The 27,474-nt window shown below is 31.5% G+C and overlaps 1 protein-coding gene across 1 annotated transcript in view; it reads right to left on the reverse strand.

Annotated features, from left to right (window-relative positions):
• Positions 1 to 16,311, reverse strand: part of LOC134716668 (myosin-11-like) — a 38,132-nt gene extending 21,821 nt beyond the window's left edge. Inside the window, exons 1-13 of the mRNA XM_063579673.1 lie at positions 16,207 to 16,311; positions 15,670 to 15,861; positions 15,205 to 15,300; positions 14,581 to 14,725; positions 14,080 to 14,240; positions 13,633 to 13,749; positions 13,285 to 13,379; positions 11,206 to 11,339; positions 9,160 to 10,283; positions 7,163 to 7,257; positions 6,283 to 6,414; positions 1,647 to 1,832; positions 968 to 1,091 (exon numbers count right to left, since the gene is read on the reverse strand). Of these exons, the coding sequence (XP_063435743.1) occupies positions 968 to 1,091; positions 1,647 to 1,832; positions 6,283 to 6,414; positions 7,163 to 7,257; positions 9,160 to 10,283; positions 11,206 to 11,339; positions 13,285 to 13,379; positions 13,633 to 13,749; positions 14,080 to 14,240; positions 14,581 to 14,725; positions 15,205 to 15,300; positions 15,670 to 15,861; positions 16,207 to 16,311 (2,706 nt within the window). The remainder of the gene's footprint in view (positions 1 to 967; positions 1,092 to 1,646; positions 1,833 to 6,282; positions 6,415 to 7,162; positions 7,258 to 9,159; positions 10,284 to 11,205; positions 11,340 to 13,284; positions 13,380 to 13,632; positions 13,750 to 14,079; positions 14,241 to 14,580; positions 14,726 to 15,204; positions 15,301 to 15,669; positions 15,862 to 16,206) is intronic.
• Positions 16,312 to 27,474: the final 11,163 nt, after the last annotated feature.

The following is a 27,474-nucleotide window of genomic DNA, read 5'->3' on the forward strand; positions in this document are numbered from 1 at the left end:
ATTTTGGTCATGTTGACTTATTTGTAGATCTTACTTTGCTGAACATTATTGCTGTTTACAGTCTATCTCTAACTATAATAATATTCAAGATAATAACCAAAAACAGCAAAATTTCTTCAAAATTACCAATTCAGGGGCAGCAACCCAACAACCGATTGACCGATTCATCTGAAAATTTCAAGGCAGATAGATCTTGACCTGATAAACATTTTTACCCCATGTCAGATTTGCTCTAAATGCTTTGGTTTTTGAGTTATAAGCCAAAAACTGCATTTTACCCCTATGTTCTATTTTTAGCCGTGGCGGCCATCTTGGTTGGTTGACCGGGTCACGCCACACATTTTTTAAACTAGATACCCCAATGATGATTGTGGCCAAGTTTGGTTTGATTTGGCCCAGTAGTTTCAGAGGAGAAGATTTTTGTAAAAGTTAACGACGACGGACGACGACGGACGACGGACGACGACGGACGACGACGGACGACGGACGCCAAGTGATGAGAAAAGCTCACTTGGCCCTTCGGGCCAGGTGAGCTAAAAACAGCAAAATTTCCCTAAAATTACCAATTCAGGGGCAGCAACCCAACAACAGGTTGTCCGATTCATCTGAAAATTTCAGGGCAGTTAGATCTTGACCTGATGAACATTTTTACCCCATGTCAGATATGCTCTAAATGCTTTGGTTTTTGAGTTATAAGCCAAAAACTGCATTTTACCCCTATGTTCTATTTTTAGCCGTGGCGGCCATCTTGGTTGGTTGGTTGGGGTCACCGGACACAATTTTTAAACTAGATACCCCAATGATGATTATGGCCAAGTTTGGATTAATTTGGCCCAGCAGTTTCAGAGGAGAAGATTTTTGTAAAAGTTAACGACGACGGACGACGGACGCCAAGTGATGAGAAAAGCTCACTTGGCCCTTCGGGCCAGGTGAGCTAAAAAGTATAAATCATAGAAATTTAACTTACACTATATGTTTGAGCCTCTAGGAAACCTTCCTCTAACAAATGTCCTTGTTCATTAGCACCATTAGATAACTGTGGGTCCTGCATCCAAAATAAATATTCTAACAACTTTCTGTAGCCTGTATTTCTGAAATAATAAAATAAATCAAGCTATGGTAGCATGTATTATTAAATTAAATATAGATGACTTTTAAAAATATAATAAATTGTATTTTCCATGCTTTAAAATACGAGAACATATATATATGAGTATTTAGACACCTCTACAACGTAATTTGTTTTTACATGCCACATATAAAAATTGCTGTTTTTATCTAACGTAATCATAGGTTTGAACGTTGTTTTAAATTTAGACTTGTTGATATGAGTATATATCATATGCTTTTTTGTAGCCAGTTCTCTTGAAGTATAACAACCCAATTTTAACTCAATAAAATCAATAAGGCCAAAATAAATTCAAGCCTGGTTTGACCCATAAGATGAACAAAGAACAGAATGACATATATCACTTCTTTTTTATGTGGAATAATTATTCCTTTCTAAACTTCTATAATACTGATCACATTCAATTTATGTGGATGATATACCATGTTTTTGTGTACTGTCTTGTACATAAATATGAAACCACAACAAAACATTAGAAACCTTTTCCTACAAGTAATATTATTTCATATATACCTACCTGTTACATGGATAGTATTCTCCATCAGGATCATCCACAATGGAAGACAAGATATCGTCAAACCGTGTCCGTAACATCCTGTTGTGTATCCTTATTATCCTGTGGATTTTGATTCCCGATACATTGTGATCCTTATAATCACTAGCACAAAATCTGGACAGCACCAAATCAGGACATGATGAAAACCTGGTAAGAGATATCAGGATTATCAGTAAGACAAACCTGGTAAGAGATATCAGGATTATCGTAAGAGATATCAGGATTATCAGTAAGAGATATCAGGATTATCGTAAGAGATATCAGGATTATCAGTAAGAGATATCAGGATTATCAGTAAGACAAAGAGATATCAGGATTATCAGTAAGACAAAGAGATATCAGGATTATCAGTAAGAGATATCAGGATTATCAGTAAGACAAAGAGATATCAGGATTATCAGTAAGACAAACATAAATTCTAGATAGAAAAAAATTGTAACATTAAAAATCAACTTTAAATTTATATACAGTTCCATCTGGTTCCCTAGTGACCTGGATTCTACAATGTATATTTCTATAAAATAGTAAATTATTTACTGTAGCATATTCAATATTATTCTAGAGAAGTTTACATATAGTATAGGAAAACTTGAAATAAAGTAGTATTTCATGAAAACAGAAATCTACTTTTTGTTTGGCAGCTGTAAGAAGATGATACAACAATACACTAGTTCAGGGAAACAATGCGCATGTGCAAGATTGATCGGGATTTTGCGTTATCGACTAATTAGATACGAGATTTGACGAACTGGGGGCATTATCAGTAGATCGGCATCGTTATTACTGTAGTCAGATTAATGAATACTGTATTTCAAGAAGCATATACATGTATAATATGGGAAACGAAAATATATAATATATGAAAAACAAAAGACAACAGAGAACAGAAGTTACAGAGTATACAATAATATTTTGATAATATATGTGATCTAATTTTCCAAGCTGCATTTAAACAGAGACATATAATACAATTTGTATTATATGAGTCTGATTTAAATAATTGCATAGCATATTTCAAAACCAAATACTAGTTTATATATAAAGTTTGTCACATTATTCTAAAGCTGAAGATTACACTGATATATTAAAACAGAATATTTTAACCGTTATGTTAATTAATCTTAAATACAAAAGGAACGGTTTGATGTCACCTGACTTTGAGTGTTACCTTCGTCCAAAAATGGACAGATTCATGCTGTGATGTTCACAATGGTTCACTTAGCAGATTGTCTATATATTCAAGAAGGTACGGGTGCTATATCTGAAGCACTGATCTTAGGTCATAAAAATAAAAGTCAATCAACACCTAGGGCATATGGTATTGTCCATTTGACTTCTATATATTTGCAGAAAAAAATTCTCAAATATTCATTTTTTAAAATTAATAATTTTTTTCTTGATGTATATTAATATATGATACATACGAACTCTGACTATTAATTTCATAATTTTTTGTCGATAAATAAAAAAGTTTCCCATTAGGTCTCTATGTTAATTTTATTTTTTGAATTGTTGATTACCTGATGGAGTAAGTATAAGTGGTGTAACGGCCTTCCAACCAAAACAAAAACAACATACATGTGCTTTTAAAGTTTGTTTATTTGTACCATGTGACTTTGTATATTTGAATATAAAGATGACCTATACTGACCAACAAACAAAATAAGATTTCATGTCATGTGATTGTTATAATTGTTCTTTATATGACATGTATGATAGATTCTGCATTTTCCATTTTCTGTTTTAAAAAACATTAGATATAGTACAAACTTGTAAAACAGTACATTATAGGCAGAGGATATGAAAATGAATATTGTTTTATATGTTTACCTTCATATGTTATGTTAGTGAACATGAGTTATGACAGAATTTATCAACTATAAAAAAAAATTATATTCTAAATTGTTTGCTTCCTAGATGTGCATTTTGCACATTAATGAATACCTTAATGTATATTAACTTTAGTCTGTTTTTTTAATAACACTTCGCAGAGCCTCTTTGTCTTTTTATGCAACTCACCATGCTAAAAGCATGAAAAGTTTGTGTATAGTTATAGTCAACTTATATAATGATATAAAATCAATAATCTGAAGTGATGATTATTTTCATTTGTGTCCTTTAATATTTAAATTGGTAAAGTCACATGGTACAAATAAACAAACTTTAAAAGCACATGTATGTTGTTTTTGTTTTGGTTGGAAGGCCGTTACACTACTTATACTTACTCCATCAGGTAATCAACACTTCAAAAAATGAAATTAACATAGAGACCTAATGGGAAACTTTTTTATTTATTGACCCAAAATTATGAAATTAATAGTCAGAGTTCGTATGTATTATATATCAACACACATCAAGAAAACAAATATTAATTTTTAAAAATGAATTTTTAAGAATTTTTTTCTGCAAATATATAGAAGTCAAATGGACAATATCATGAAGTTTTACCTTAAACTATTAACATCACCAGGCGACAGTTAGCCTATGATACAATTACTATACCCTTAATAATCATAATTATGTTCTGACAATTAGGTACCATTAACATATATGTTCAAAATATATAAAGCCCTGATTGCATGCGTGTATTGAATTTACATAAAGTTTATTGTGCTTAATTCCGAAATGCATCAAATGTTGACAATTGTTTAAAGGAGGGGGGTCTGGGTCGTTCAGCATTTTATTTTGACATATTGTAAAGCATATATAATATTGTATACAGAATGTCTAATTAATTTCAAACAGATTTAATAAGATCTTAAACAGAATAAAAGATAATTTATATTTTTTTGTTGTTTCTCAAGTTCACTGAAAGTAAATTTTCACACACATATATAGTTTGGCATTTGATTACATACTTTTAATGAACAGTTCTGTTATTTTATTTTTGTGTCAGAAAATTCACGTTAATATGTAGAAAAATGATACTAAATGTGAGAAAAAATTGTTATGTTACAATTACTATAGAAAAAAGACACACACCCTCCCCCCTATAGACCAAAAAAATCAATTATTGTCGTCTTGTAGAAAACACGGAGGTCTTTAAGATTTATGAGTGAAATAACTGCCTACTTGGATCTTTTGACATACAAGCTTCTTTTTGACAAGTTTCGGGAAAGCGATACTTAGCGAAAGCGATAGTTAGCGATCTTAGATTCCGCCGACTACTTCAGCATTAAGTTCATTCTGTGGTTAAAGTTTTGTTTTACATCAAAATCGTTGTCAAACATGATGGAATTTAGGGAAATTGGGATAGAAGCTTCTTTATGTCCAAAATACAGTATCAAGGGCAAAATTTTGCAAATATTTATTTTTATTTTTCCGTATTTTACTACTAGATGGACTCCGTTTTTCCTGAACAGTTAATTTTATGTTTTGTCTGAGGTTAAATATATTCCCGCAGTCATCAATAATCGTTTTGTTTAAACGTCCAGTTGCAAGTTAAATGTATATCCATGATATCCATGCATCTCAAGATCATGATAATGATATATGAATGTCGAAAATATTTTGTTCTACATTGCGCTGAATTTTCACTCGTTTGTTCTAAATGCAACAGTCAGAGTAAAGACCTTGTATATATATCTTATTAGTGGGTGCAGCTTTTTTGCTAAGAGTTTTATTCCATATGACGACCTGTAGCTGTTTGATTTTATGTGAACTTATTTTTTATGGTTTGAGCAAGGAACGTATATACTGCTCCAAGTTTTAGCTATCAGATTAATTATACAATATTGAAAACATAACATTTATGAACCCATGGTTATTTGTTATTGAAGACATCGCATAATATCATTCATTGCGACTATGTGTGATGACCAGCAACAACTTTTCAAAAAGCTCCGTTTTACAAACAATCATAGTATTTATATTGTTTATCTATATATAGTGTAGTGTCACCATTGTATGATATACTGTTTTGGCAATTAATGCCATTACGCCAGCATGTTTTAGGAAATTATTCAGATCTCATTCGCCAAAAATGATATTTCTTCACATAAACTTCCTCAAAGTTCGAAACAGCCTCCAGTGACTTGGAGGATCCGATCGTATCTTCTTTATCAAATTTTTCGTTTTGGTTATTTGCAAGCCGTAATTTCAAATTTCTTTTCCAATTTTCTCCCGTAATTTTCAAACACCATGTCTCGAAATTTTTCAAAATATTTTTATTTTACTTTATTTAATTTAAACATAAACAAACAAAAAAACAGATGACACTCAACGACTTCACAGGTATTCGGGAAAGCGGCGGGCGTCCTAATAAACGCCTATTAAACATCGAATATTGATGTGTACCATATATGACTTTGCCCCCAGTTCGTTCAAATCTCGCATATTCTCGTATGAATTTTAATTAAACGTTTCACCCACTCAGAATTCTAGGTCGCGAACAAGCTTTCCCTGAACTAGTGTATTAAAATTGAGAAAATGCCAATGAAACAGGTTTTGTTCGATGAACCTTGAGGTCAAATACCTATGAAATCTTTGTGAATGCATTACACATAACATATACTGCATTTATCTTTGAGAAAATTTTACAAAAAGTTAAGCAACTTAAGTATCTTAAAATTCTAAATTATTTTCATTTCTCTCTTACCAGATATCTGTAGGAGAACCCTCTTCAAAGCGGACATTTCCTCCAGATTCTATTTCTATCAACATTCTATTAACAATAACATCAGCACTTTTCTTTATTCTAGCAGTGGCCTCATTGTAATAACACTCAATTCTGTAATAATAAATTAAAACGTTATCAAAAAGATACAAAACTTTTTACTGTATCCATTTATACCATTATAACAAACATGCTGTACTATAATTTTTTAAACATATAATAAACTTCTAGTTGCTGTTAGTCTTCTATGTTTTTTTTCTAATTCAGGTTCATTTTTATGTTTTGTTTGCTTCCATTTCCCTGAACTAGTATCCCTTATTGTTCAGCTGCTCTCCATATGGGGGATTTTCTAGCTGCGTTGAAGACCAGTTGGTGGCCTTGGGCTGTTTTCTACTTTGTGGTTAGGTTTTTGTCTTTATGATACATTTCCCATTTTCATTCTCTTTTTTCTATTCTAAACAACTTAATTTTCTTAGTTGTTTCCTTTCTGATTTTTGTCATTTTTCCCATTTATAACTGATTAGTTGTTTTTTGCTTTATGTTATGTAGTAAAAATTTCATTCATATATAGGATAAATACAAATTGATAAAAAACAATTGGTGGATTCTGCAAAGTGTGTCAACAAGAATGAAGGTAATGCATAGTTCTAAGATACTAGATAATAGTATTCAAAAAGTTGCATGAGAGCAGGCCATATCTCGTACAAATACATTAAATATCTTCATTCCTATACTGCCCTCAATTATTATCTGTCATGGATATTTCTTAAGCTTTCGTTATTGTCGATTGAACATTTTTAAAGGGATGCTTTTTTTGTAAGCAGAGAGTAATTCAGTCTAATACAGTAATTAAAATACTCACTCATGGCACTTTCTTTCCCATTTTCTTATCCTTTCCTTTAGACATGTATGTTTAGCTACAAAACCACCTGTTTCCTCTAATTTCTGGGCCTTGGCCTGCAAAGTATATAAAATGGCATACATAGTTTTCCTTTGTACACAACTTTTCAAAGGATAAGATATTTTTTGTAGTACTAGCATAACGATATGCATATTCATTTTTTCGCAAAAGGAGAAATCTAAATGATTCTTATAAACAGATGCCAACATCAAAACAGTGATTTATGAAACAAATTGCCACCTAAAAATAATGAATAATAGATTTCAATGAAACAATTCATGTAAATACTTATAGAAATCAAGATATTTTTACATTCGTGGTAAGAACCAATAATATTGAGAATTTCATTCATCATATCAATAAAACAACTGATAACATGACTGATATTGAGAATTAAACTTAAAAAAAGTCCTGCAAATAAAATAAATTATGTTATTTTTTACTCAGAAAATAACAAAATACCGCCCAAACTGAACACTTTTATTCAGAGTGAAACAAGAACTATTTTAACATGTCTATATAACAAGGGTGTTTAAGCTCTTCATCTGTCAAAAATAAGGCTAAAATAAGAGTATTTATCAAATAAAAGAATATAAATTGTCAAGATATTGCATTTCATCATTACTTAATGGAAGCTTAAATTGATTAATTTTGGAGCTTGTCATACAATTTCAAATTTTTGTTGAAATTGTTGAAAATAAATTGGGTCAGAAAAGTGTCATTTATGTACCACAATTGATACTGAAATAAAGTTCAGTCAAATGTGACATATAGGTCACAATGACTAATTTGTTACTGAATACTTTTTTTTGGTTTCAGTGGAATGGCATTTTGAAAAGTCATTTATAAATATTCCTGACTATATGAAAATATTGTCCTATACACAACTTAACCAAGACACTGTATCATGAAACTAGGTCACGGTGACCCAACCCTTGCTGAAATGTTATTCTTAAGCATGAAACATCATTTATCACCAAAAGTTTTATATGCCCGAGCCACATTTTGTTAACCACATAAACTAAAAAAATTCAATAAATGGTCAACTAATGAATTACGAAATCAAGATTATAGCTTGATAAAATATATGAAAACACCTTTAGAATTGTTTGTTATACTCTAAAGAGCGCTACAAAATCAAGAATCAATACATTCTGATGAATAGAAGCGGTAAAGTTATAATTTTGTATAAATTTTTATTGATATTTCTGTCTTTTTGCAAGAATTATATCCCTTTTCAATGCAAATCTCAACAAAAATGTTAAATGGTGATTTTTTCAGTCTTCCTCAAGTAAGTTTTATGGGACTTTTTTCAGTGTATATTTGGGGTATAATGCTTAAGATTAAAACTTAAAAATCTTCTGTTGCAATTACTTTCAGGTTAGGGTCAAATTTGTGCTAGATTGACTGGACTATATTAGTATACCCGACATCAAATCGGATAATTGTTGGTGAAGACCTTTTATTAACAATGTCTTTTAGTTTGAATATTTAATTCAATGCATCATTCTCATACTTTAAAAGTATTAAGACTGAAAATATAATCAAAACATTTTTGTTCCTCTTGCAAGCAAACAGGTAATCATGCACAATGATAATTAAGATACTAAAAACAATGTTGAAAATTTACAGCTACAAATATCTTGACATTGCTGTTTTAACCGTTTACCACTTTGTCTCGCAACCACTCAAAAGTGTCTTCAGAATCCTGTTTTCTTTACAATTTATGTAAGATTCTAAAGTATTTATGAAGCCATTTTTACCAAAACCTAAATAAAAAAGTAACCCTGTTCAAGGCATATTACTCTTTTAAATTTTTATCTGAATCAATTTTTTTTCTAGAAACCTAAATCTTTTAAACATATACAACTAGAAATTGAAAAAACCTTGGCACAGTGCCATTGACATATCCTTTTTTTTTTTTAAAGTACAATGACTTAATAAATAGTTGTACGTACCTGTGACATATTTGATTTTATTACAGCTTTATATTTAAACATGGCTATCTTCAATTGTCTGACCTGGTCCTTCAACTCAGAAACATTATTTGTATTTCCGTAACTTTCGTATTTTTCTGAGAAATCAGACTCTGAAGATTCTGTCTGTGAGTCCACCAGTAATTCAGGAATGTTATCGTAAGAAAGAGTCTGGTTATTCTTACACAAGTTACTACCTCCAAGAGCCATGACAATGTTTGATTCACTGTTAGAGCGAATTCCTAGAGGACTCTTAAATACTAGTCCATTTTCTTCTAATAAGTTACGATAATATTTCATCTTTTTGGTCTGAAGTCTAACAGTGCCCTCAGTAGCTTCTAGTGTGCCCTTTAGGGCTTGCAATCTGCCTCTAGCTAGTCTAACAGTGCCCTCAGTAGCTTCTAGTTTGCCCTCTAGGGCTTGCAATCTGCTTCTAGCTTCCATCAAAAGACTTTTGAGAATATCTGGACTAGCACTTTGTGAATTTAAAGCAATCTGCTTTTTAAGAAGCATATTCAATTCTTCAAGATTACCAAGTTGTACTTTCAATTTCAAGTTTTCATTTTGCAAGTCTGTTAAATTTGGTACATCATTCAAGTCCATACTATCAACAGCAAAGCCTATGCTCGATTTGAGTTTCCTGATTTCTTCATTTTTCACACTTAATTCCTGTGTCAGTCTTTCTATTTCCAAATGCATTATGGGTAAACTACTTACATCACTATCATTTCTACCTGGAATCTCTCGACTATCAAAACCATCTACTTTACGGCGTAATTCATCATTTTCTTTCCCAGCTTTGTCAAACTGATTTTTCATTTGACGAATAAACTTTCTCAACATAGGTGCAGACTTTTCTGACAAGCTCTGACGATTCAAAGGAATATCAGAATCTGTTGATGATGGCGACCAGGTTTTCAGAAGCTGTGGCTTTTTATTTTGGACCAATGGCCAAGAGTAGGAATGTTGTGGAACTTCAATATCTTGATTACGTGGAGTGGTGTCACTTGACCGTCTGGAGTCAGAAGTATTAGCAGTATCACTGGACTGGTCACTGAATCTTCTTTCCATGTCAAAATGGTCATCCTGTGAACTATCCTTGGATCCTGAAATCATTAAAAAAAGTTCTACTGTTCCCATATTCACATATTGTAAATTAAAAAAAAAATTAAAAAAATCTGTTCCCCTTAAGTATTCATTTAAAATTTCAAGGAAGCATAAACATAATTAGGTCTTCTGTTTCCCTTGAAAAAATCAAACAATTATGTTCTTCTGAAGTATGCATAACAAGAATGTGTCCAAAGTGCACGGATGCCCCACTCTACTATCATTTTCATGTTCAATGTACCATGAAATTGGGTAAAAAATTAGTTTGGCATTAAAATTAGAAAGATCATATCATAGGGAACATGTGTACAAGTTTCAAGTTGATTGGACTTCTACTTCATCAAAAACTACCTTGACCAAAAACTTTAACCTGAAACTCCCACTTTCATTTTATATGTTCAGTGGACCATGAAATTGGTGTCAAAAGTCCTATTGAGCTTTAAAATAAGAAAGATAATATCATAAGCAACTAGTGTACTAAGTTTCAAGTTGATTGGACTTCAGCTTCATCATAAACTTCATTGACCAAAAACTTAAACCTGAAGCAGGACAGATGGACGCACGGAAGGATGCACAGACGAACATAATGACGCACGTATGGACAAACAGACGGACGCACAGACCAGAAAAAATAATGCCCCTCTAATATCGTAGGTGAGGCATAAAAATTGCATAGAAGAATATAATAGCAATCATAGATATAGTAATATGAACAGTAACCATATCAACGGTGACATCCTGTTTCTTCCACTTTTTTAACCAGCATCTAATACAAATCAATTTCAGTCCTCAATAAAATAAATCAACTCGACAATAACAAAAAAAAAATATCTGCATAACTGTATATCAGCTAGTGTCAATGAAAATATCTCAAAACCACATATTTTACAATCCAGAAATGTATGAGAAGGGAAGAGTTACCTTTCCTGGGTGACCTGGATTTCTGTTGTTCCAATTGCTGCTGTAGTTTATTATTCCTCTGAATTCCAGCTTCTAATTCTCTTTTCAGTGTCTGTATTGCAGCTAATTCAGCCTCTATATTGTGTGATTTCTCACTGAAAAATAATACATTTCTCTAAAAATGTATACCAGCTGTTGAAAACATTTGTCAATAAGAAATGTTTGGATTATCAAAATATTTATTTCCTAGTTTTCAAGATTTAATCCATAACCTCAGACACAATCAGGTGGACATGCATTAGAAAAATTGGAATAAATCTATTGACCAATGGACAGTTCACCACATATTTGGCTTAATAGCATATTTAGATTTCCCCCTCATTTATAAATCATTATAGGGGTTTCAGAAGGGTACTAAGAATTATTCACTATAGAATATAAAATTGCTGCTTTTAAAATCTACATAAGTTTTAATATTTGATTCTTTTTAATGAATAATTTTCCTGTATTGATGCATTTAAAAACTATTTTAGTATAATAATTTATTTTCCTAAATAGACAAATTATCTTTCCCTTTAAGTTTGTCAGGTCTACCCCCTCTATAACAGTTAAATTATTGTGATACATTTTTAATTTTGATTGTAAAATTTAATTTAACCAGTTAATTAATTTCTCACACTAGTGAATTGACTACTACAAAGCTGAATTCATTTTTAATCAAATATTTTATATTTTAATTCAAATTATGATTTAAATGAAAATATTCCATTAAATATCAACATAATTAATCCCCTTTAAATGTACTGTGTGCAGACCAGACCTGCCAACTATCCCGATTTTCGCGGTATCATCCCGATTTTTACCCCTCAACCCGAATCCCGATATCGGGGTGGTAAAATTAGTCAAAATCCCGATTTTCAACAAATATACCCAAAAAAATTATTGTTTACCGATTTTTCTGATCAATTTAAAAATATCAATCATTTTACCTGGGGACATATTATGACAAGTTAATGACCATTACGCTAATCAACAGTCACAACAGGTGTCATAATTAGTGGATGTATGTAATCAGATTAGATAATTGGTCGTAACAGTCCTCAAAATTAATTTGTATACACAAATTTGGTCAAACAGCCTTTCAATTTTTAATAATCAATTCATCATACAAGCACAATTTGAAACATTTGCCGTAGTTCCACAGCAAAATCATAATTAATTGAAAGATGAGAACTCTAATGAACTCTCAAGAAAACATCGTTTATCTTAAAATCTGTTTAATTTTTGAAACCAGACATCGTGTGTCTGTTGATTTAAAATCGACGCCATTTTGTATACACTTTTACTGTGTTACTGTATAAGCCTCCGCCGGTAAGAGCACCTCTGAATACAAAGAAAGATAACTCAAATTTTATCCATTTTCTCATTGATACTGATAAGACCATGAGTAAGACTAAATCAAAATCTGTCTAGGTGTTTTTAGTCAAGGTTCATAGATGAAAAGGTCTGTGGAGGGGGAAAAGGGGGTGGGTCTCTACTTTGAATCCTTTATTTTTAATGCCATTTTCTCTATTCTTCAGTTATTTTGTCAATTTTATAATTTAATAGTACAAGAATCATGCAAATAAAAGAAATCAAGGCCTATAAGCTCATCATTAGTATACCAACAGAAAAAAGAAGAGAACTTAGACTGTTTTAGGAGTAAAAAACAATGCTCACAAAAAAGTCGCTAAAATTGTAACCCTTAAAAATCTTGTCGCGCGCTAAATCCCCCATAGAGATTTTCAAAAGTTGGCAGGTCTGTGTGTGTGGAATATTTGTTCCTTTAGACAAACAGTAACTCAATCTTGTTTTACTTTTTTATTGACATTGAGAATTAAGAATTATAATATTAAATATTGTCAAAAACATATTATTTTCTATTTGAAAGTTAATAAACTTTTAGGAATAAAATCAGTTTTTTTATCAGTTGTGTGTCTTGGGAATATGGAATTCAAAATTGTCTCCTTCAAAAAGAATATGTTTGACTTACATGGGCTCTATATGTAACAATTACATTATAGAGGGGTCTGAAAGCAATAAAAATAATAAAGTACTCACAACATTGATTTTTCCTTTAGATCCAACAGAATTTGTTTCTCAGCTTCCTGAATCCTTTGCAACTCATTCAATTCTCTTTGTATGAAGTCCTGGTACTGTGAAAAGAAAACACATATCATCCTTGAACAACCTATTTTTTTTATAATTTAGTTCAACCATACTTAATATTTCAAGGAAAGTTGATTAAGAATTTCATTATTTTTTTATATAAAAAACACATTGAATATTTTGACATCCTGGATAATTTCTTTAATCTTCTACCAAATTTAAACTTAATACATAAATGTTTATTATAAAGATCTATTCAGTGAATAAATAAATACATATTCCAAGGGAGATAATTCTAACCTGGTCAGAATGTCCATTTCCATCAGAGTTGTCTCTCATGTAGTACACTTGTTTTTCTGTTGTGTGTACTTCTTTCATACTCTGGTGAGCCGATTCAAGTTGCTTTCGTAAAGAATTCTATAAAATTAGAAACAAAATGAAAGATAACATACTTTTTGCTAATAAAATTAAAAGTGATCCTGATACTGTTATAAAGACATACATTTGCGACTTGAGAACTGTAAAAGTGACTCCATCCAAATTTGAACTGTGTTTTATAAAATTTATGGGAATTAGCATTGTGTATAATTTCCTAACATTTGGTAAAGGCAAACTTAAGTAAGTGAACACAAACTTATTTTGGGACGTCCTGACATACATACAACAGACAATGGTTACACTAAATGCCCCATCTATCAAAAATTAAAGCTTCACATAGGTTTAACAAAGTTTTTCACTCCAACTTACAATTTGTTCCCTGAAGTCTTCTTCTGTTTGTTTAGCAGCTTTAAGAGCCTCTGTTTTAACTGCCAATTGAAGTTTCAGTTCCTCTAAGGCTACATGAAATCCTGCTTTGGGACTCCTTGATCCATCTCTGTCTAACTGAAGCTTTAATTCGCTAATTTCATCTGTGAAATGATAGTATTTGATTAAGTTTCTTTCAATGATAACATTTAATGGCAAGTCTTTCAACTGTTAAACATTCTATTTCATTTTTATGGTAAAAATTATCAATGATCTCCATAAAATAAATCTCACTTTAAAATGTGATATGATTATATATATTTAACAATGAGACAGCAATCAAAATGATGAAGATCAAAAAAATTATAAGTTCAACCTGTTCAACCTTCAACAATGAGGAAAACCCATACCTTATAGGCAGTTATGAAAGTCCTATAATAGGACATTTTTAATTTAGTTTTTCTTTTAAAAACCCCACTAAGACTAAAACTATATTGTGAATACCTTTTTTCTTAGCTAACTGATTCCTAAGTTCATCGGCCTCATCTCTAAGCCTGTTATTATCCATTATAGTTCCACGTGAAGCTGCAGTTACCTGCTGTAATCTTTTGATTAGTTTGTCTTTTTCCTGCCAACTTTCTACCAAAGCCTACATAAATAATAAGATCTATAGTTATTTGTTGTCATTTTATACAACTGCCTGTGAAATTGCTATTATCTTTCCTTATCTTTTCTGGCATAAATTGACAAGCAACACATATTAAAATCATATACACTCTATGTTAATAGTAACACAGATTTTTTTTCTTAAGCCAACACTAAAATATTAATATATCCAGGACATGTTCAAGAATTTTGATATAAGCCATCATTGAAATACACAACCCCTATATTTTCAACAATTTAAAAAAAAAATGAACTGGTATGGTACACTATAGATGCATATTGAAACTTTTAATCATCAATCCAATTCAGTTCTGTGACAAATCAGTGTTTGAGAAAACTTGTTTGTGACTCAGATCAAAATGAGACAACTGGGCATCAACAAATAATGCGCAGAAATGAAAACGACTTATGAACTTCACACACAAACAATTTTAAAAAGCTTGGTTACATTCTCCCTCTTACCTCAATAGTTTTGTCCTTATCCTTAAGTGCTCCAGCAAGTTTGTCTATGCCCTGTCTGTGATCCTGTTCAATATCAATAAGTTGGTCTTCTGAACTCTAAATAAAACAAAATCAGTTTAAAGTTGTCGATAAATTTGATATTTTATTAGTACAAGACTTATTAGCTAATATTTCTATATAATCATTAGATATAAATCTGAGTTGCTATAATAGTTTCTTTTTTTTTAATATAATTCAGTCATCCTTTAAAAGTATCTATATCATATGCCTGGATCAAAATCAACCAGACTCAACAATATGTGAATAAATTTAGAAGATTTTGACAATTCTGCCATTTGCCGATACCAAATTCTTTAAAAAAAGATAATTCTCAGACCTAAACAAAACTATGAAATGCCTTTGGACTGTTATATATTGACAAACAGTTGAAAAAACTTATTAATAATTCATGAAAACTTGACCTACCTTTGAACTTAGTTGTTTTCTATTAAGTTCTGCTTGTAACTGTTGAAGTTTGTTATGGAGATCTGACATTTCTTTATTAGATCTCTCCTTCAACTCTTGTATGTCCTCGTCCTTAGACTTCAGTTTCTTCAGTAGATTATTCAGAGCCTCTGCATTGGCTGCTGTTGCCTTAGACTGCTCAGACATCACATCCTGTAGGTGAAAATAAGGACCCTTTTAACTAACTCTCTGGGTAACTACCTCAGGAAACTTACAAAACATTCACCACAATATTCTATCCAGGAATAAATATATTTAATAACACAATTTTGGAAAACTTTATCTGCTTGCTGCTGTTTTCTTTTTGAATGTGACTAAGTATTGATCCTCAATAGCCTAACTATGAACTCTAAATGCTAACAACAAGCACGTGCAGCAAAACACAAAACAATGATATATATTATGGATGTTATAATTTCAAGTTAAAAGTAAGGTTATTCATACAACATAAGTATACAATGATCTTTTACTAGTAAGGATATAGAATAAGAAGTATACCTGTGCTTTCCTAAGTTTTTCTTCTAATTCTTTAATAGTTTGTTCATAATGATCCTGATTACTAGTATCTATTTCTTCTATTCTGAATATGAAATCAACATACATTGTAATTCATATTGACATTAAAACATATTACTGAAAGAAAGAACTTGCTTGTATTTTTGTCCATCTGATGAGACAGAGTAAAGCCTTTTTCAACTGATTTTTATAGTTCGTTCTTATGTTGTACTGTTATACCACTGTCCCAGATTAGGGAGGTTGGGATCCCACTTACATGTTTATAACCCTGCCACATTATGTATGAATGTGCTTGTCCCAAGTCAGGAGCCATTTACTCGGTGGTTGTCGTTTGTTTATGTGTTACATAATTATTTGCTTTTCATTGATTTCTTTTATATAGATAAGGCCGTTAGTTTTCTGGTTTGAATTGCTTTCAATTTTCATTTCGGGGCCTTTTATAGCTGATTATGCAGTATGGGCTTTGCTCATTGTTGAAGGCTGTACAGTTACCTATAATTGTTAATCTTTGTGTCATTTTGGTCTCATTGGCAATCATACTACATCTTCTTTTTTTATATATACCCGTTACAGTGACACCTGCCCAAACTGAACATCCACAAGACTTTGCGTTTTGTTTGGTTTTCACAGGTGTTCGCATTAAAGAGGTAAAAGGAAGTTGACACCAAAATAATTTTGGCACTTACTGACAAGGGATTCCACAACAGACAATGTTGATTTAGATGTATTAGATGTAAATGAAACTAGAGGCTCTAAAGAGCCTGTGTCGCTCACCTTGGTATATGTGAATTAAACAAAGGAAGCAGACAGTTCATGACAAAATTGTGTTCAGGTGATTGTGATGTGTTCGTACATCTTATTTTACTGAACATTCTTGCTGCTTACAATTATCTCTATCTATAATGAACTTGTCCGTGTAGTTTCAGTGGAAAATGTTAGTAAAAATTTACAAATTTTATGAAAATTGTTAAAAATTGATCATAAAGGACAATAACTTCTTAGGGGGTCAATTTGTCAACGTATATTTGTTCCATCTAACAGAAGTTCCAGCGGAAACTTTATTATAAACAATGGCATAATACCTGTACCTAATGGAATAAATATTCTATACTTTTTATTCCTTAAGGAACATCTACTGTTATATTTATTCCTGTGGAAGTTATATTCCAAAATATTTTTACCATTTGGAAATTACATTTATGAAGGAACTTCTATTCCGTGACAAATTGACCATTTTGGTCATTTTGACTTATTTTTGAGTCTAAATTGCTGTACATTATTGCTGTTTACAGTTTATCTCTATCTATAATAATATTCAAGATAATAACCCATAACAGCAAAGTTTCCTTAAAATTACCAATTTAGGGGCAGCAACCTAGCAAAGAGTTGTCAGATTCATCTAAAAATTTCAGGGCAGATAGATCTTGACCAGACAAACAAATTTACCCCTTGTCAGATTTGCTCTAAATGCTTTGGGTTTTGAGTTATAAGCCAAAAACTGCATTTTACCCCTATGTTCTATTTTTAGCCATAGCAGCCATCTTCGTTGGTTTGCCCAGTCACAAAACACAATTTTTACACTAGATAGCCTAACAATGATTCTGGCTATGTTTGGTAAAATTTGACCCAGTAGTTTCAGAGGAGAAGATTTTTGTAAAAGATAAAGATTTACAAAAAAATGGTTAAAAATTGACTATAAAGGCCAATAACTCCCAAAAGGGTCAACTGACAGTTTTGGTCAAATTGACTTATTTGTAGATCTTACTTTGCTGAACATTTTTGCTATTAACAGTTATCTGTATCTATAATAATATTCAAGATAACCAAAAACTGCAAAATTTCTTTAAAATCATCAATTCAGGGGCATTATACCTGCAAAACCAGTCACTAGATTCGGCTGAAAATTTCAGGACAGGTAGACCTTGACCTAATAAATATTTTAACTTCTTGTCTTATTTGCTCTAAATGCTGGAGTTTTTGAGATATAAGCCAAAAACTGCATTTTACCCCGTGTTCTATTTTTAGCCATGACGGCCATGTTTTTGACGAAATAGAAAATAAAACACAAATTTATTTTATACACCCTACTGATCTTTCAGTTCAAGTTTGGTTGAATTTGGTTGAGTAGTTTAAGAGGAGAAGATTTTTTAAAGCAAATATGATGAACAAATTGTGAAAAATTGTCATTAAAGGACATTAACCCCTTAAGGGGTCAATTGACAATTTTGGTCATATTAACTTATTTGTAGATCTTACTTTGCTGATCATTTTTGCTGTTTACAGTTTATCTTTATCTATCATAATATTCAAGATAATGACCAAAAACTGCATAATTTCCTTACAATTAACAATTAAGTGGCAGCAACCCATCAATGGGTTGTTTGATTCATCTGAAAATTCAGGGCTGATAGATCTTGACCTAATAAACATGTTTACCCCATGCCAGATTTGCTCTAAATGCTTTCGTTTTTGAGATATAATCCAAAAACTGCATTTGACCTCTATGTTCTATTTTTAGCAATGGCGACCATGTTTGTTGATAGATCAAGACTTCGGATACAATTTATAAACTAGATACCCTAAGGAACATTCAGTTAAAGTTTGGATGTATTTGGCCAAGTAGTTTCAGAGAAGATTCTTGAAATAGTTTACGACGACGACAGACGACGACGGACGCCAAGTGATGGCATAAGCTCACATGGCTATGCCAGGTGAGCTAAAAATATACCAATAGAGAAAACTACTCATTAATTGACTATTTGTAAGATAACTTAGATAACAAAATACATTTCATTTTGATGTAAAGATAAAAAAAACAACAGGGACTAATTCATTGAGTACCATGAAACAATGAATTTCATAAACATGATAAAAAAAAGTTTTTAAATTGATATTTTTTTGGCTACTTTTGCTACTTTATCTTTACTTAATGTAATATAAAACAAATAGTTAATTTTGTGTATTAGATATTTAGTTTTGTATATATATACAGGTTGCACTATAATGAACCATTCATTCATTTAACTTATTGTTGGGTAACTGAAAGCACATATTTATTTTTATTTGGCACAAGAGGAAAAAAATAATTCTGTAACTATAAAGGAATAAAGAAAACATAAACTGAAACAACTGTTTTTTGTTGTTATAGTTTAATTGTATTCTCAGTTATGAATTGAACATTATAAACTAAAACATATAAAGGAAATAGAGCATCAGCGCGACGCGACAAATGACATTAAAAAGAAATCGTTATTTTTTTTTACACAAAATGTGATGCTATCCAAAATTTCTAGGGAGAACACTGCTGTATATTATCTAAATTCATAATTGGTACCTTTAATTGAAGTGTTTGCAAATTTTATACATGTATCTTTTGATAAGATTGATTTTGAAACATAAACTTTCACATATGTGGCCTGCATCGTTAATATTATGTGTTAGTTGTTACGTTGATTTTAGCGGACCATAAAACATATTACTGTAAAAAAGAACTCTAAATGTACAACGACTATCCTATACATTTTCATATTACTGTAAAAAAGAACTCTAAATGTATAACGACTATCCTATACATTTTCATATTACTGTAAATAAGAACTCTAAATGTATAACGACTATCCTATACATTTTCATATTACTGTAAATAAGAACTCTAAATGTATAACGACTATCCTGCAGTAATATGTTGGCTCAGATAATTGATAATCTTGAAGACATTGTTAAAATGTAGCTCTTGATCTGTGTCAAATGCACAATTAACTTAAAAAAATTAAATTAAAAGTTCAGAATGCATGAATAGACTCTCATTGGATGCAAGTTTTTTTTTTTTTATTACTTTTTTCAACAAGCAGGGAATCCCAAACAAGATTTTCATTTGGCATGGTCTTATATATAAATGTGCTTTTGTTTTCTTCTGGAACCAAATCATTATTTAGTTTTGAAATACAGCTTTTCCAGTGTGTTTATGTGAAACAAAGGCAATCTGTAAGGTAGAAGGTCTGGTAAGGGCCGAGGTTCATCTAACGAAAGATATTGGACACTTTTTAAACACTTAAGTGTCTATTTCAATTGATTCAATTAGTTTTTGTACTTTCCAGTCAATAGCTAAAAGATAACATTTTCACAATTTTGTAAAACTATATTTTGGGGCCAAAAAGGGGCCTTAATGAACCTACACCTTTAAATTTGCTTGTTTACCTTTTAGTTTCCCTCTATTCCTATTTTTTCAATATTGTACAATAATATCAAACAAAACATAATTTATAAACCTACTCTTCTTCTAGATTGGCTATACTTTGCAGGAAAATTATATAATCTTCCTCTTCCTCTACCTATATCAAAAAGAAAATATTGTTTCACATAATATATATAAACAAGAATGTGTCCAAAGTACACGGTTGCCCCACTGGCTTTTAAAGCCAGGCACTATCATTTTCCATGTTCAATGGACCATCAAATTGGATAAAAAATATAATTAGGCATTAAAATTAGAAAGATAATATCATAGGGAACATGTGTTCTATTAGTTTCAAGTTGATTGGGGTTCAACTTTATCAAAAACTACCTTGACCAAAAATTTTAACCTGAAACATGCACTTTCATTTTCTATGTTCAGTGGACCGTGAAATTGGGGTCAAAAGTTTAATTTGGCTTTAAAATTAGAAAGATATCATAAGGAACATGTGTACTAAGTTTCAAGTTGATTGGACTTCAACTTCATCAAAAACTACCTTGACCAAAAACTTTAACCTGAAGCAGGACACAGACGGACGGACGAACTAACAGACAGACGAAGGGACGCACAGACCAGAAAATATAATGCCTATCTACTATTGTAGGTGGGGCATAAAAAGTAAATGAGGTGATGCCCCTCATGCTGCATATAAGATTATTATGAAACATAACTTAACAACAGCTAAAGTGACATTACAAATAAATGCTCTTTATATCTGTCATATTTTTTTCATAAGCAAAAAAATGCATTTTACACTTAAGTTTTATTTAGCCAAAGTGGCTATTTTTTTCCGGAACATACAATGTACAAGGAAATAAAATACAAAATTTATATTTAAATTAAGTTTCGCTGAAATTGATTTAGCAGATTCATTTAAGGAGAACATTTTTCGAAGTAAAAAAAAAATATAAGCAAACTGGATGAACAAATTGTGAAAATATCTTTAAAGGCCAATTAAAAATAAATTCCTTGAAGGGTCAATTGACAATTTTGATCATATAAACTTATTTGTAGATCTCACTTTGTAGAACATTTTTGCTGTTTACAATTTATATTTATCATTAATAATATTTAAGAAACCAAAAACTGAAAAATTTCCTAAAAATTACCTATTTAGTGTCAGCAATCCAACATTAGGTTATCAGATTCAACTAAAAGTTTCATGCATGAAAGAACTTCACCCAATGAACACTTTAAGCCCATGTCACATTTGCTTTAAATGCTTTGATTTTTGAGATGTAAGCCATAACCTGCATTTTACCTCTATATTCTTTTTTTAGCCTTTGCCGCCATGTGTTTTCTAGATACCCTAAGGATCATTCAGCTGAAGTTATGTTGGATTGGTTCAGTAGTTTCAGAGTGGAAAATATTTCAAATAGTTTACACCAGACTGACGAGGTCAACAGCGGGATGCCAAGTGCCTTTGAAAAGGTGAGCTTTAAAGCCACTTGTCAAAACAAGATATATTTTTCTACTATGGTCATATTGAGCAAGAAAAACTTAGGAAATCTGGCAATGTCATGAAGACACAAGACAAACACTTTAGTTAATATAAAACTTATAATTCTACTGTTTATATTAAAGCTGTTTAAACCTTGATACTAATAATAACAACTTACATCTGGTTGAATACAAAAATCTTCAGTCATCTTAGTTTCTGAAAAAATAGTCATATATCAATATCTTAGCAACACACAATATTTGTCACTACGTTGTTTCAGTATCTAATGCATTATGGGTAATATTTTCAAAAGATTACACTAAAACATCACTTTTGACGTAAAAGCATTCTTAACAATAGAAACTCAACCAAATCAATTTTTTTTCATTTGGGGTTCCATTGAATTCAAAGACAGTCAATTTTCAAACATAAAAAAGTATGTAGTACAAGAAATTAAATTGGTGTGGCCTTACTGAGTTATGAAATTTTTCAATTAAAAGAAATAAAAGAATTTAAGTTGTGGACCTTTCAGTTTGGCATGTCACAGGTCACAGTACCTTCCAATACCAAATGTTAATTTGAACCCCTGAAATTTGGTTTTTTTTGCTCTTTTAGTTCCTTTATTTATTTTATATTGATTTATAACAGTCTTTTAAAGTACGATACTTGTAAGGTCATTAAAAATTGCATATTTTGGCTTTAATATTGATTGACTTATAGCTAGGGTCTTTGCATTAAACACATTTATCTAAAATCACTCATGGAAAGATTGTAAGGCAGCAACCATTTGATTTTCTAGGAGGAGGGGGTATGGAAAAAAAGTTTGTTTCCAGTTTGTGGAGAAAAAAATAATTTCTTTCACCCTCAGCTGCCACTATATGTAATGCTAAAATGGAAAGAAAAAAATTGTGTTCAACTTGTCGCCAATAAAATAGATATTTTTCTATAAGTATGGATGTCTGACAAGAACAAAATACATGTAGGTGAAAAATTAGTGCATACAAATTATCCTCTTTCTCCTGTTTTGAATAGGTGCACTGCTTTCTGTCTCTTAGTTGCACAAAAATAAAACAAAATAGAAAATAGCAAAAACCAATAAAAAGCAAATGTAAATGTAAATATGTGCATTATAGGGACAAAAGAATTTGTTAAAGGGAAAGTAAAATTTTCAAAAAAAAATTTTTGAGGGTAAACATCTAAAGACCGATGAATTTGACAAACAGTTCTACAAACAGACTCGAGAGGAATACAAAAGAATATGTGAATTTAAGGTGGTACCTAACACTTTCACTAAAATTAATTTGGCTTGTTTATTTTTCATAAAATTTTGACAAAGTATTTACTTTGATCCTTTAACAAAAATATAACCAGATGCTCCGCAGGGCGTAGCTTTATACGACCGCAGAGGTTGAACCCTGAACGGTTGGGGCAAGTATGGACACAACATTCAAGCTGGATTCAGCTCTAAATTTGGATTGTGATTAAATAGTTGACACAGCATAGGTTTCTGACACAGAATGAATGTGTTCTAATGAAATTAAAATTTTTGTTTTCTCTTAGAGCAATTCACTATGCTGTTGAATATTATTCCTCTCAAAAAAAAATTTTGAAGAAATTTTCTTTTTATTTATGAAACTTCAAATGAGAAAATTGAACCCAATTTTTTTAATCACATCCCCCTTTCCCTTATTCCAAAACTAATCTCAATTAAAATTTCTAATGGAGTTTTCAACAATTACTACTCATTTAAATACATCATAAAATATTAAGATGTAAAAAAAACTGCTTGTTATCACTGAATGGTAAAGATTATTTTAATTTATCAGTTGGTAGTAAAAAGTGAATATACATTGTATATTGTATATATAACAAAGATTTAAGTGGATTCTGGACAAAGAAAGATAACTCCAAATAAAAAAAAATCTTACAATTAGATATTTCTTGCTTACTATTCTGGACAAAGAAAGATAACTCTAATTAAAAACAAAATTGCTATTTCACAATATTTTGCAATAAGATATTTCTTGCCATTGCGCAATACTGTGCAATTGAAAAGACTTGCTATTGCACAAAACTTAATATAATAATTTTAGATCCTGATTTGGACCAACTTGAAAACTGGGCCCAGAATCAAAAATCTAAGTACATGTTTGGATTCAGCATATCAAAGAACCCTAAGATTTCAATTTTTGTTAAAATCAAACTAAGTTTAATTTTGGACCCTTTGGACTTTAATGTAGACCAATTTGAAAACAAGACCAAAAATGAGGAATCTACATACACAGTTAGATTTGGCATATCAAAGAACCCCATTTATTCAATTTTTGATGAAATCAAACAAAGTTTAATTTTGGACCCCGAATTGGACCAACTTGAAAACTGGGCCGATAATCAAGAATCTACGTACATTTTTAGATTCAGCATATCAAAGAACCCAACCGATTAATTTTTTGTCAAAATCAAACGAAGTTTAATTTTGGACCCTTTGGACCTTAATGTAGACCAATTTGAAAACGGGACCAAAAGTTAAAAATCTACATACACAGTTAGATTCGGCATATCAAAGAACCCCAATTATTCAATTTTGATGAAATCAAACAAAAGTTTAATGTTGGACCCTTTGGGCCCCTTATTCCTAAACTGTTGGGACCAAAACTCCCAAAATCATTACCAACCTTCCTTTTATGGTCATAAACCTTGTGTTTAAATTTAATAGATTTCTATTTACTTATACTAAAGTTATGGTGCGAAAACCAAGAAAAATGCTTATTTGGGTCCCTTTTTGGCCCCTTATTCCTAAACTGTTGGGACCTAAACTTCCCAAAATCAATACCAACCTTCCTTTTGTGGTCATAAACATTGTGTTTAAATTTCATTATTTTCTATTAACTTAAACTAAAGTTATTGTGCGAAAACCAAGAATAATGCTTATTTGGGCCCTTTTTTGGCCCCTAATTCCTACACTATTGAAACCAAAACTCCCAAAATCAATCCCAACCTTTCTTTTGTGGTCATAAACCTTGTGTCAAAATTTCATAGATTTCTATTAACTTAAGCTAAAGTTATAGTGCGAAAACCAAGAAAATGCTTATTTGGGCCCTTTTTGGCCCCCAATTCCTAAAATGTTGGGACCAAAACTCCCAAAATCAATACCAACCTTCCTTTTGTGGTCATAAACCTTGTGATAAAATTTTATAGATTTATATTCACTTTTACTAAAGTTAGAGTGCGAAAACTAAAAGTATTCGGACGACGACGACGACAACGACGACGACAACGACGACGACGCCAACGTGATAGCAATATACGACGAAAATTTTTTCAAAATTTGCGGTCGTATAAAAAGAATCAAACATTTTGAACCAACCGTTTTGTCAGAAAAATTACACTGGTTATATAGCAGTTTGACAAACACTAATTTTGATCATTGAGAAGCTTAATATTCCCTTTACATCACAACGTAATTAAAACGTTTAGCTGATTTTACAGAGTTATCTTTATCTCCCTGTAGTGTTAGGTACCACCTTAAGAGAAAAGATTGACAACTAGAGGCTCTAAAGAGCCTGTGTCGCTCACCTTGGTGTATGTGAATATTAAACAAAAGGAAGCAAATGGATTCATGATAAAATTGTGTTTTGGTGACAGATCTTCACCTGTAAAACAAATTTCCCCATGTCAGATTTGCTTTAAATGCTTTGGTTTTTGAGTTATAAGCCAAAAACTGGATTTTAACCCTATGTTCTATTTTTAGCCATGGCGGCCATCTTGGATGATTGGCAGGGTCACCGGACACATTTTTTAAACTAGATACCCAAATGATGATTATGGCCAAGTTTGGTTTAATTTGGCCCAGTAGTTTCAGAGAAGAAGATTTTTGTAAAAGTTAATGAAGCCGCACGACAGACGCAGGACGCCGGACGCAAAGTGATGGGAAAGCTCACTTGGCCCTTCAGGCCAGGTGAGCTAATAAAAAGACATTTTAAAAACAAATTATTTTCTAATGTCACTGCCACATGCACTTGTTTCTGTCCGTGGGGGTTTTACTATCCACACTCGTATGAAAAATATTTTGACGGCTTCTTGGATGTATCCCTGTATGCCGGAGTTCTTTTCATAGTTCCCTTTGCCCTTGTTTGGTGAAGTGGGTCAGACAAGGTTTTACTGTCAATGACTAGCTAGCCTATAGAAAACACAAATAGTTTAGCGACCATCATTGTCAGTAAATTTATTTTTGACCCACTATTAACAAGCACATTGTCAGGATGCGTTTGTATACTCCATATTGATATTTTAATGCACTTGCATGTTTGAACGATGTGACCAGAGGATTTCAGAAAATGGATGTTCCGAAGTTGGGGTGGTTTATTATAAGAGTTAACTACAAGTTTGAGAATGATGATACACTTGCCCAATGATTTATTTTTGGGCCAGTTACTATCCATCTTTTGACAATTTCTAATCGCCCAATCAAGGTTCTGGTCGCATTTGACGACCAGGCGACTGGCTGTGTCCAACACTGCATTTTAATTTTAATTAATATGTTCCATTCCAGAAAGCATTCTTACCATAAAAGTAGTTTTGCAATCCATGTTAGTGTTTAAAAACTTCAAAACAAAATTTCCAGAACTGCAGTTGTTTTTACAGTTATCATTTCTTTGTTTACCTAATTGGGTAATTGGATGGAACCGTGTTTATCAAAGTAAATATGGACAACTGTGCAAATGATAAAGTAAAACTTCATTTAACATATAATTAGGTCTTTTAGTTTCTTGTGTACAATTTGGAAATTAGTATGGCGTTCATTACCACTGAACTAGTATATATTTGTTTTGTGGAAGCTGAAGGACGCCTCTGGGTACGGGAATTTCTCGCTACATTGAAGACCTGTTGGTGACCTTCTGCTGTTGTTTTTTATATGGTCGGGTTGTTGTCTCTTTGACACATTCCACATTTCTAATCTCAATTTTATTTCCACTTTTCGTGGGAAGACCTTTTGGGTTTTTTTTCCGTCTGAGATGCTTTTTTGTCTTACTACAAAAAATGTACATATCAAATGGATTTTTGACCAATAATGCTGTTCAGTAATGGGGGATTCAAAACTCACCCTGTGTGACCGAACACTTATTCTTATAAGAGTTATCTCCCCGCGTCCCCTTTTTCTTGTTATCACTATATCTCTTAAACCGTAAAAGATTTTAACCAACTGTTTTGACCAAATTGTTCATCTACTCTTAAGAATGATTTGGTTAATTTTGACTGGAGTGATCGTTTTATATTTTGAATTTCACTTGTTAATGTTGTTCAATAGAAACTGTTACAGTAAATGATATGATGTGTTTGTTTAAAAACTGTTTACAACACGGCGCAACTTGAACTTATTTAAGTGGAAGAGTTTGGTTAACCCTTATAGAAGTTTTCTCCCCTTATGCAGTTGAAATCAGCATTTCTCCACAACCATACAAGTGAATTTCACTGGAACCACACATATTACTTTTGAAGTAATGTGAGTAAAAGAGTGTTTAAGCAGTATATGCAGTAGCTCGTGGATTCTTTTATCTATTATACTATGCCATGA

This window comes from Mytilus trossulus, chromosome 4, assembly GCF_036588685.1.
Source record: "Mytilus trossulus isolate FHL-02 chromosome 4, PNRI_Mtr1.1.1.hap1, whole genome shotgun sequence".
Classification (NCBI taxonomy): Eukaryota; Metazoa; Mollusca; class Bivalvia; order Mytilida; family Mytilidae; genus Mytilus; species Mytilus trossulus.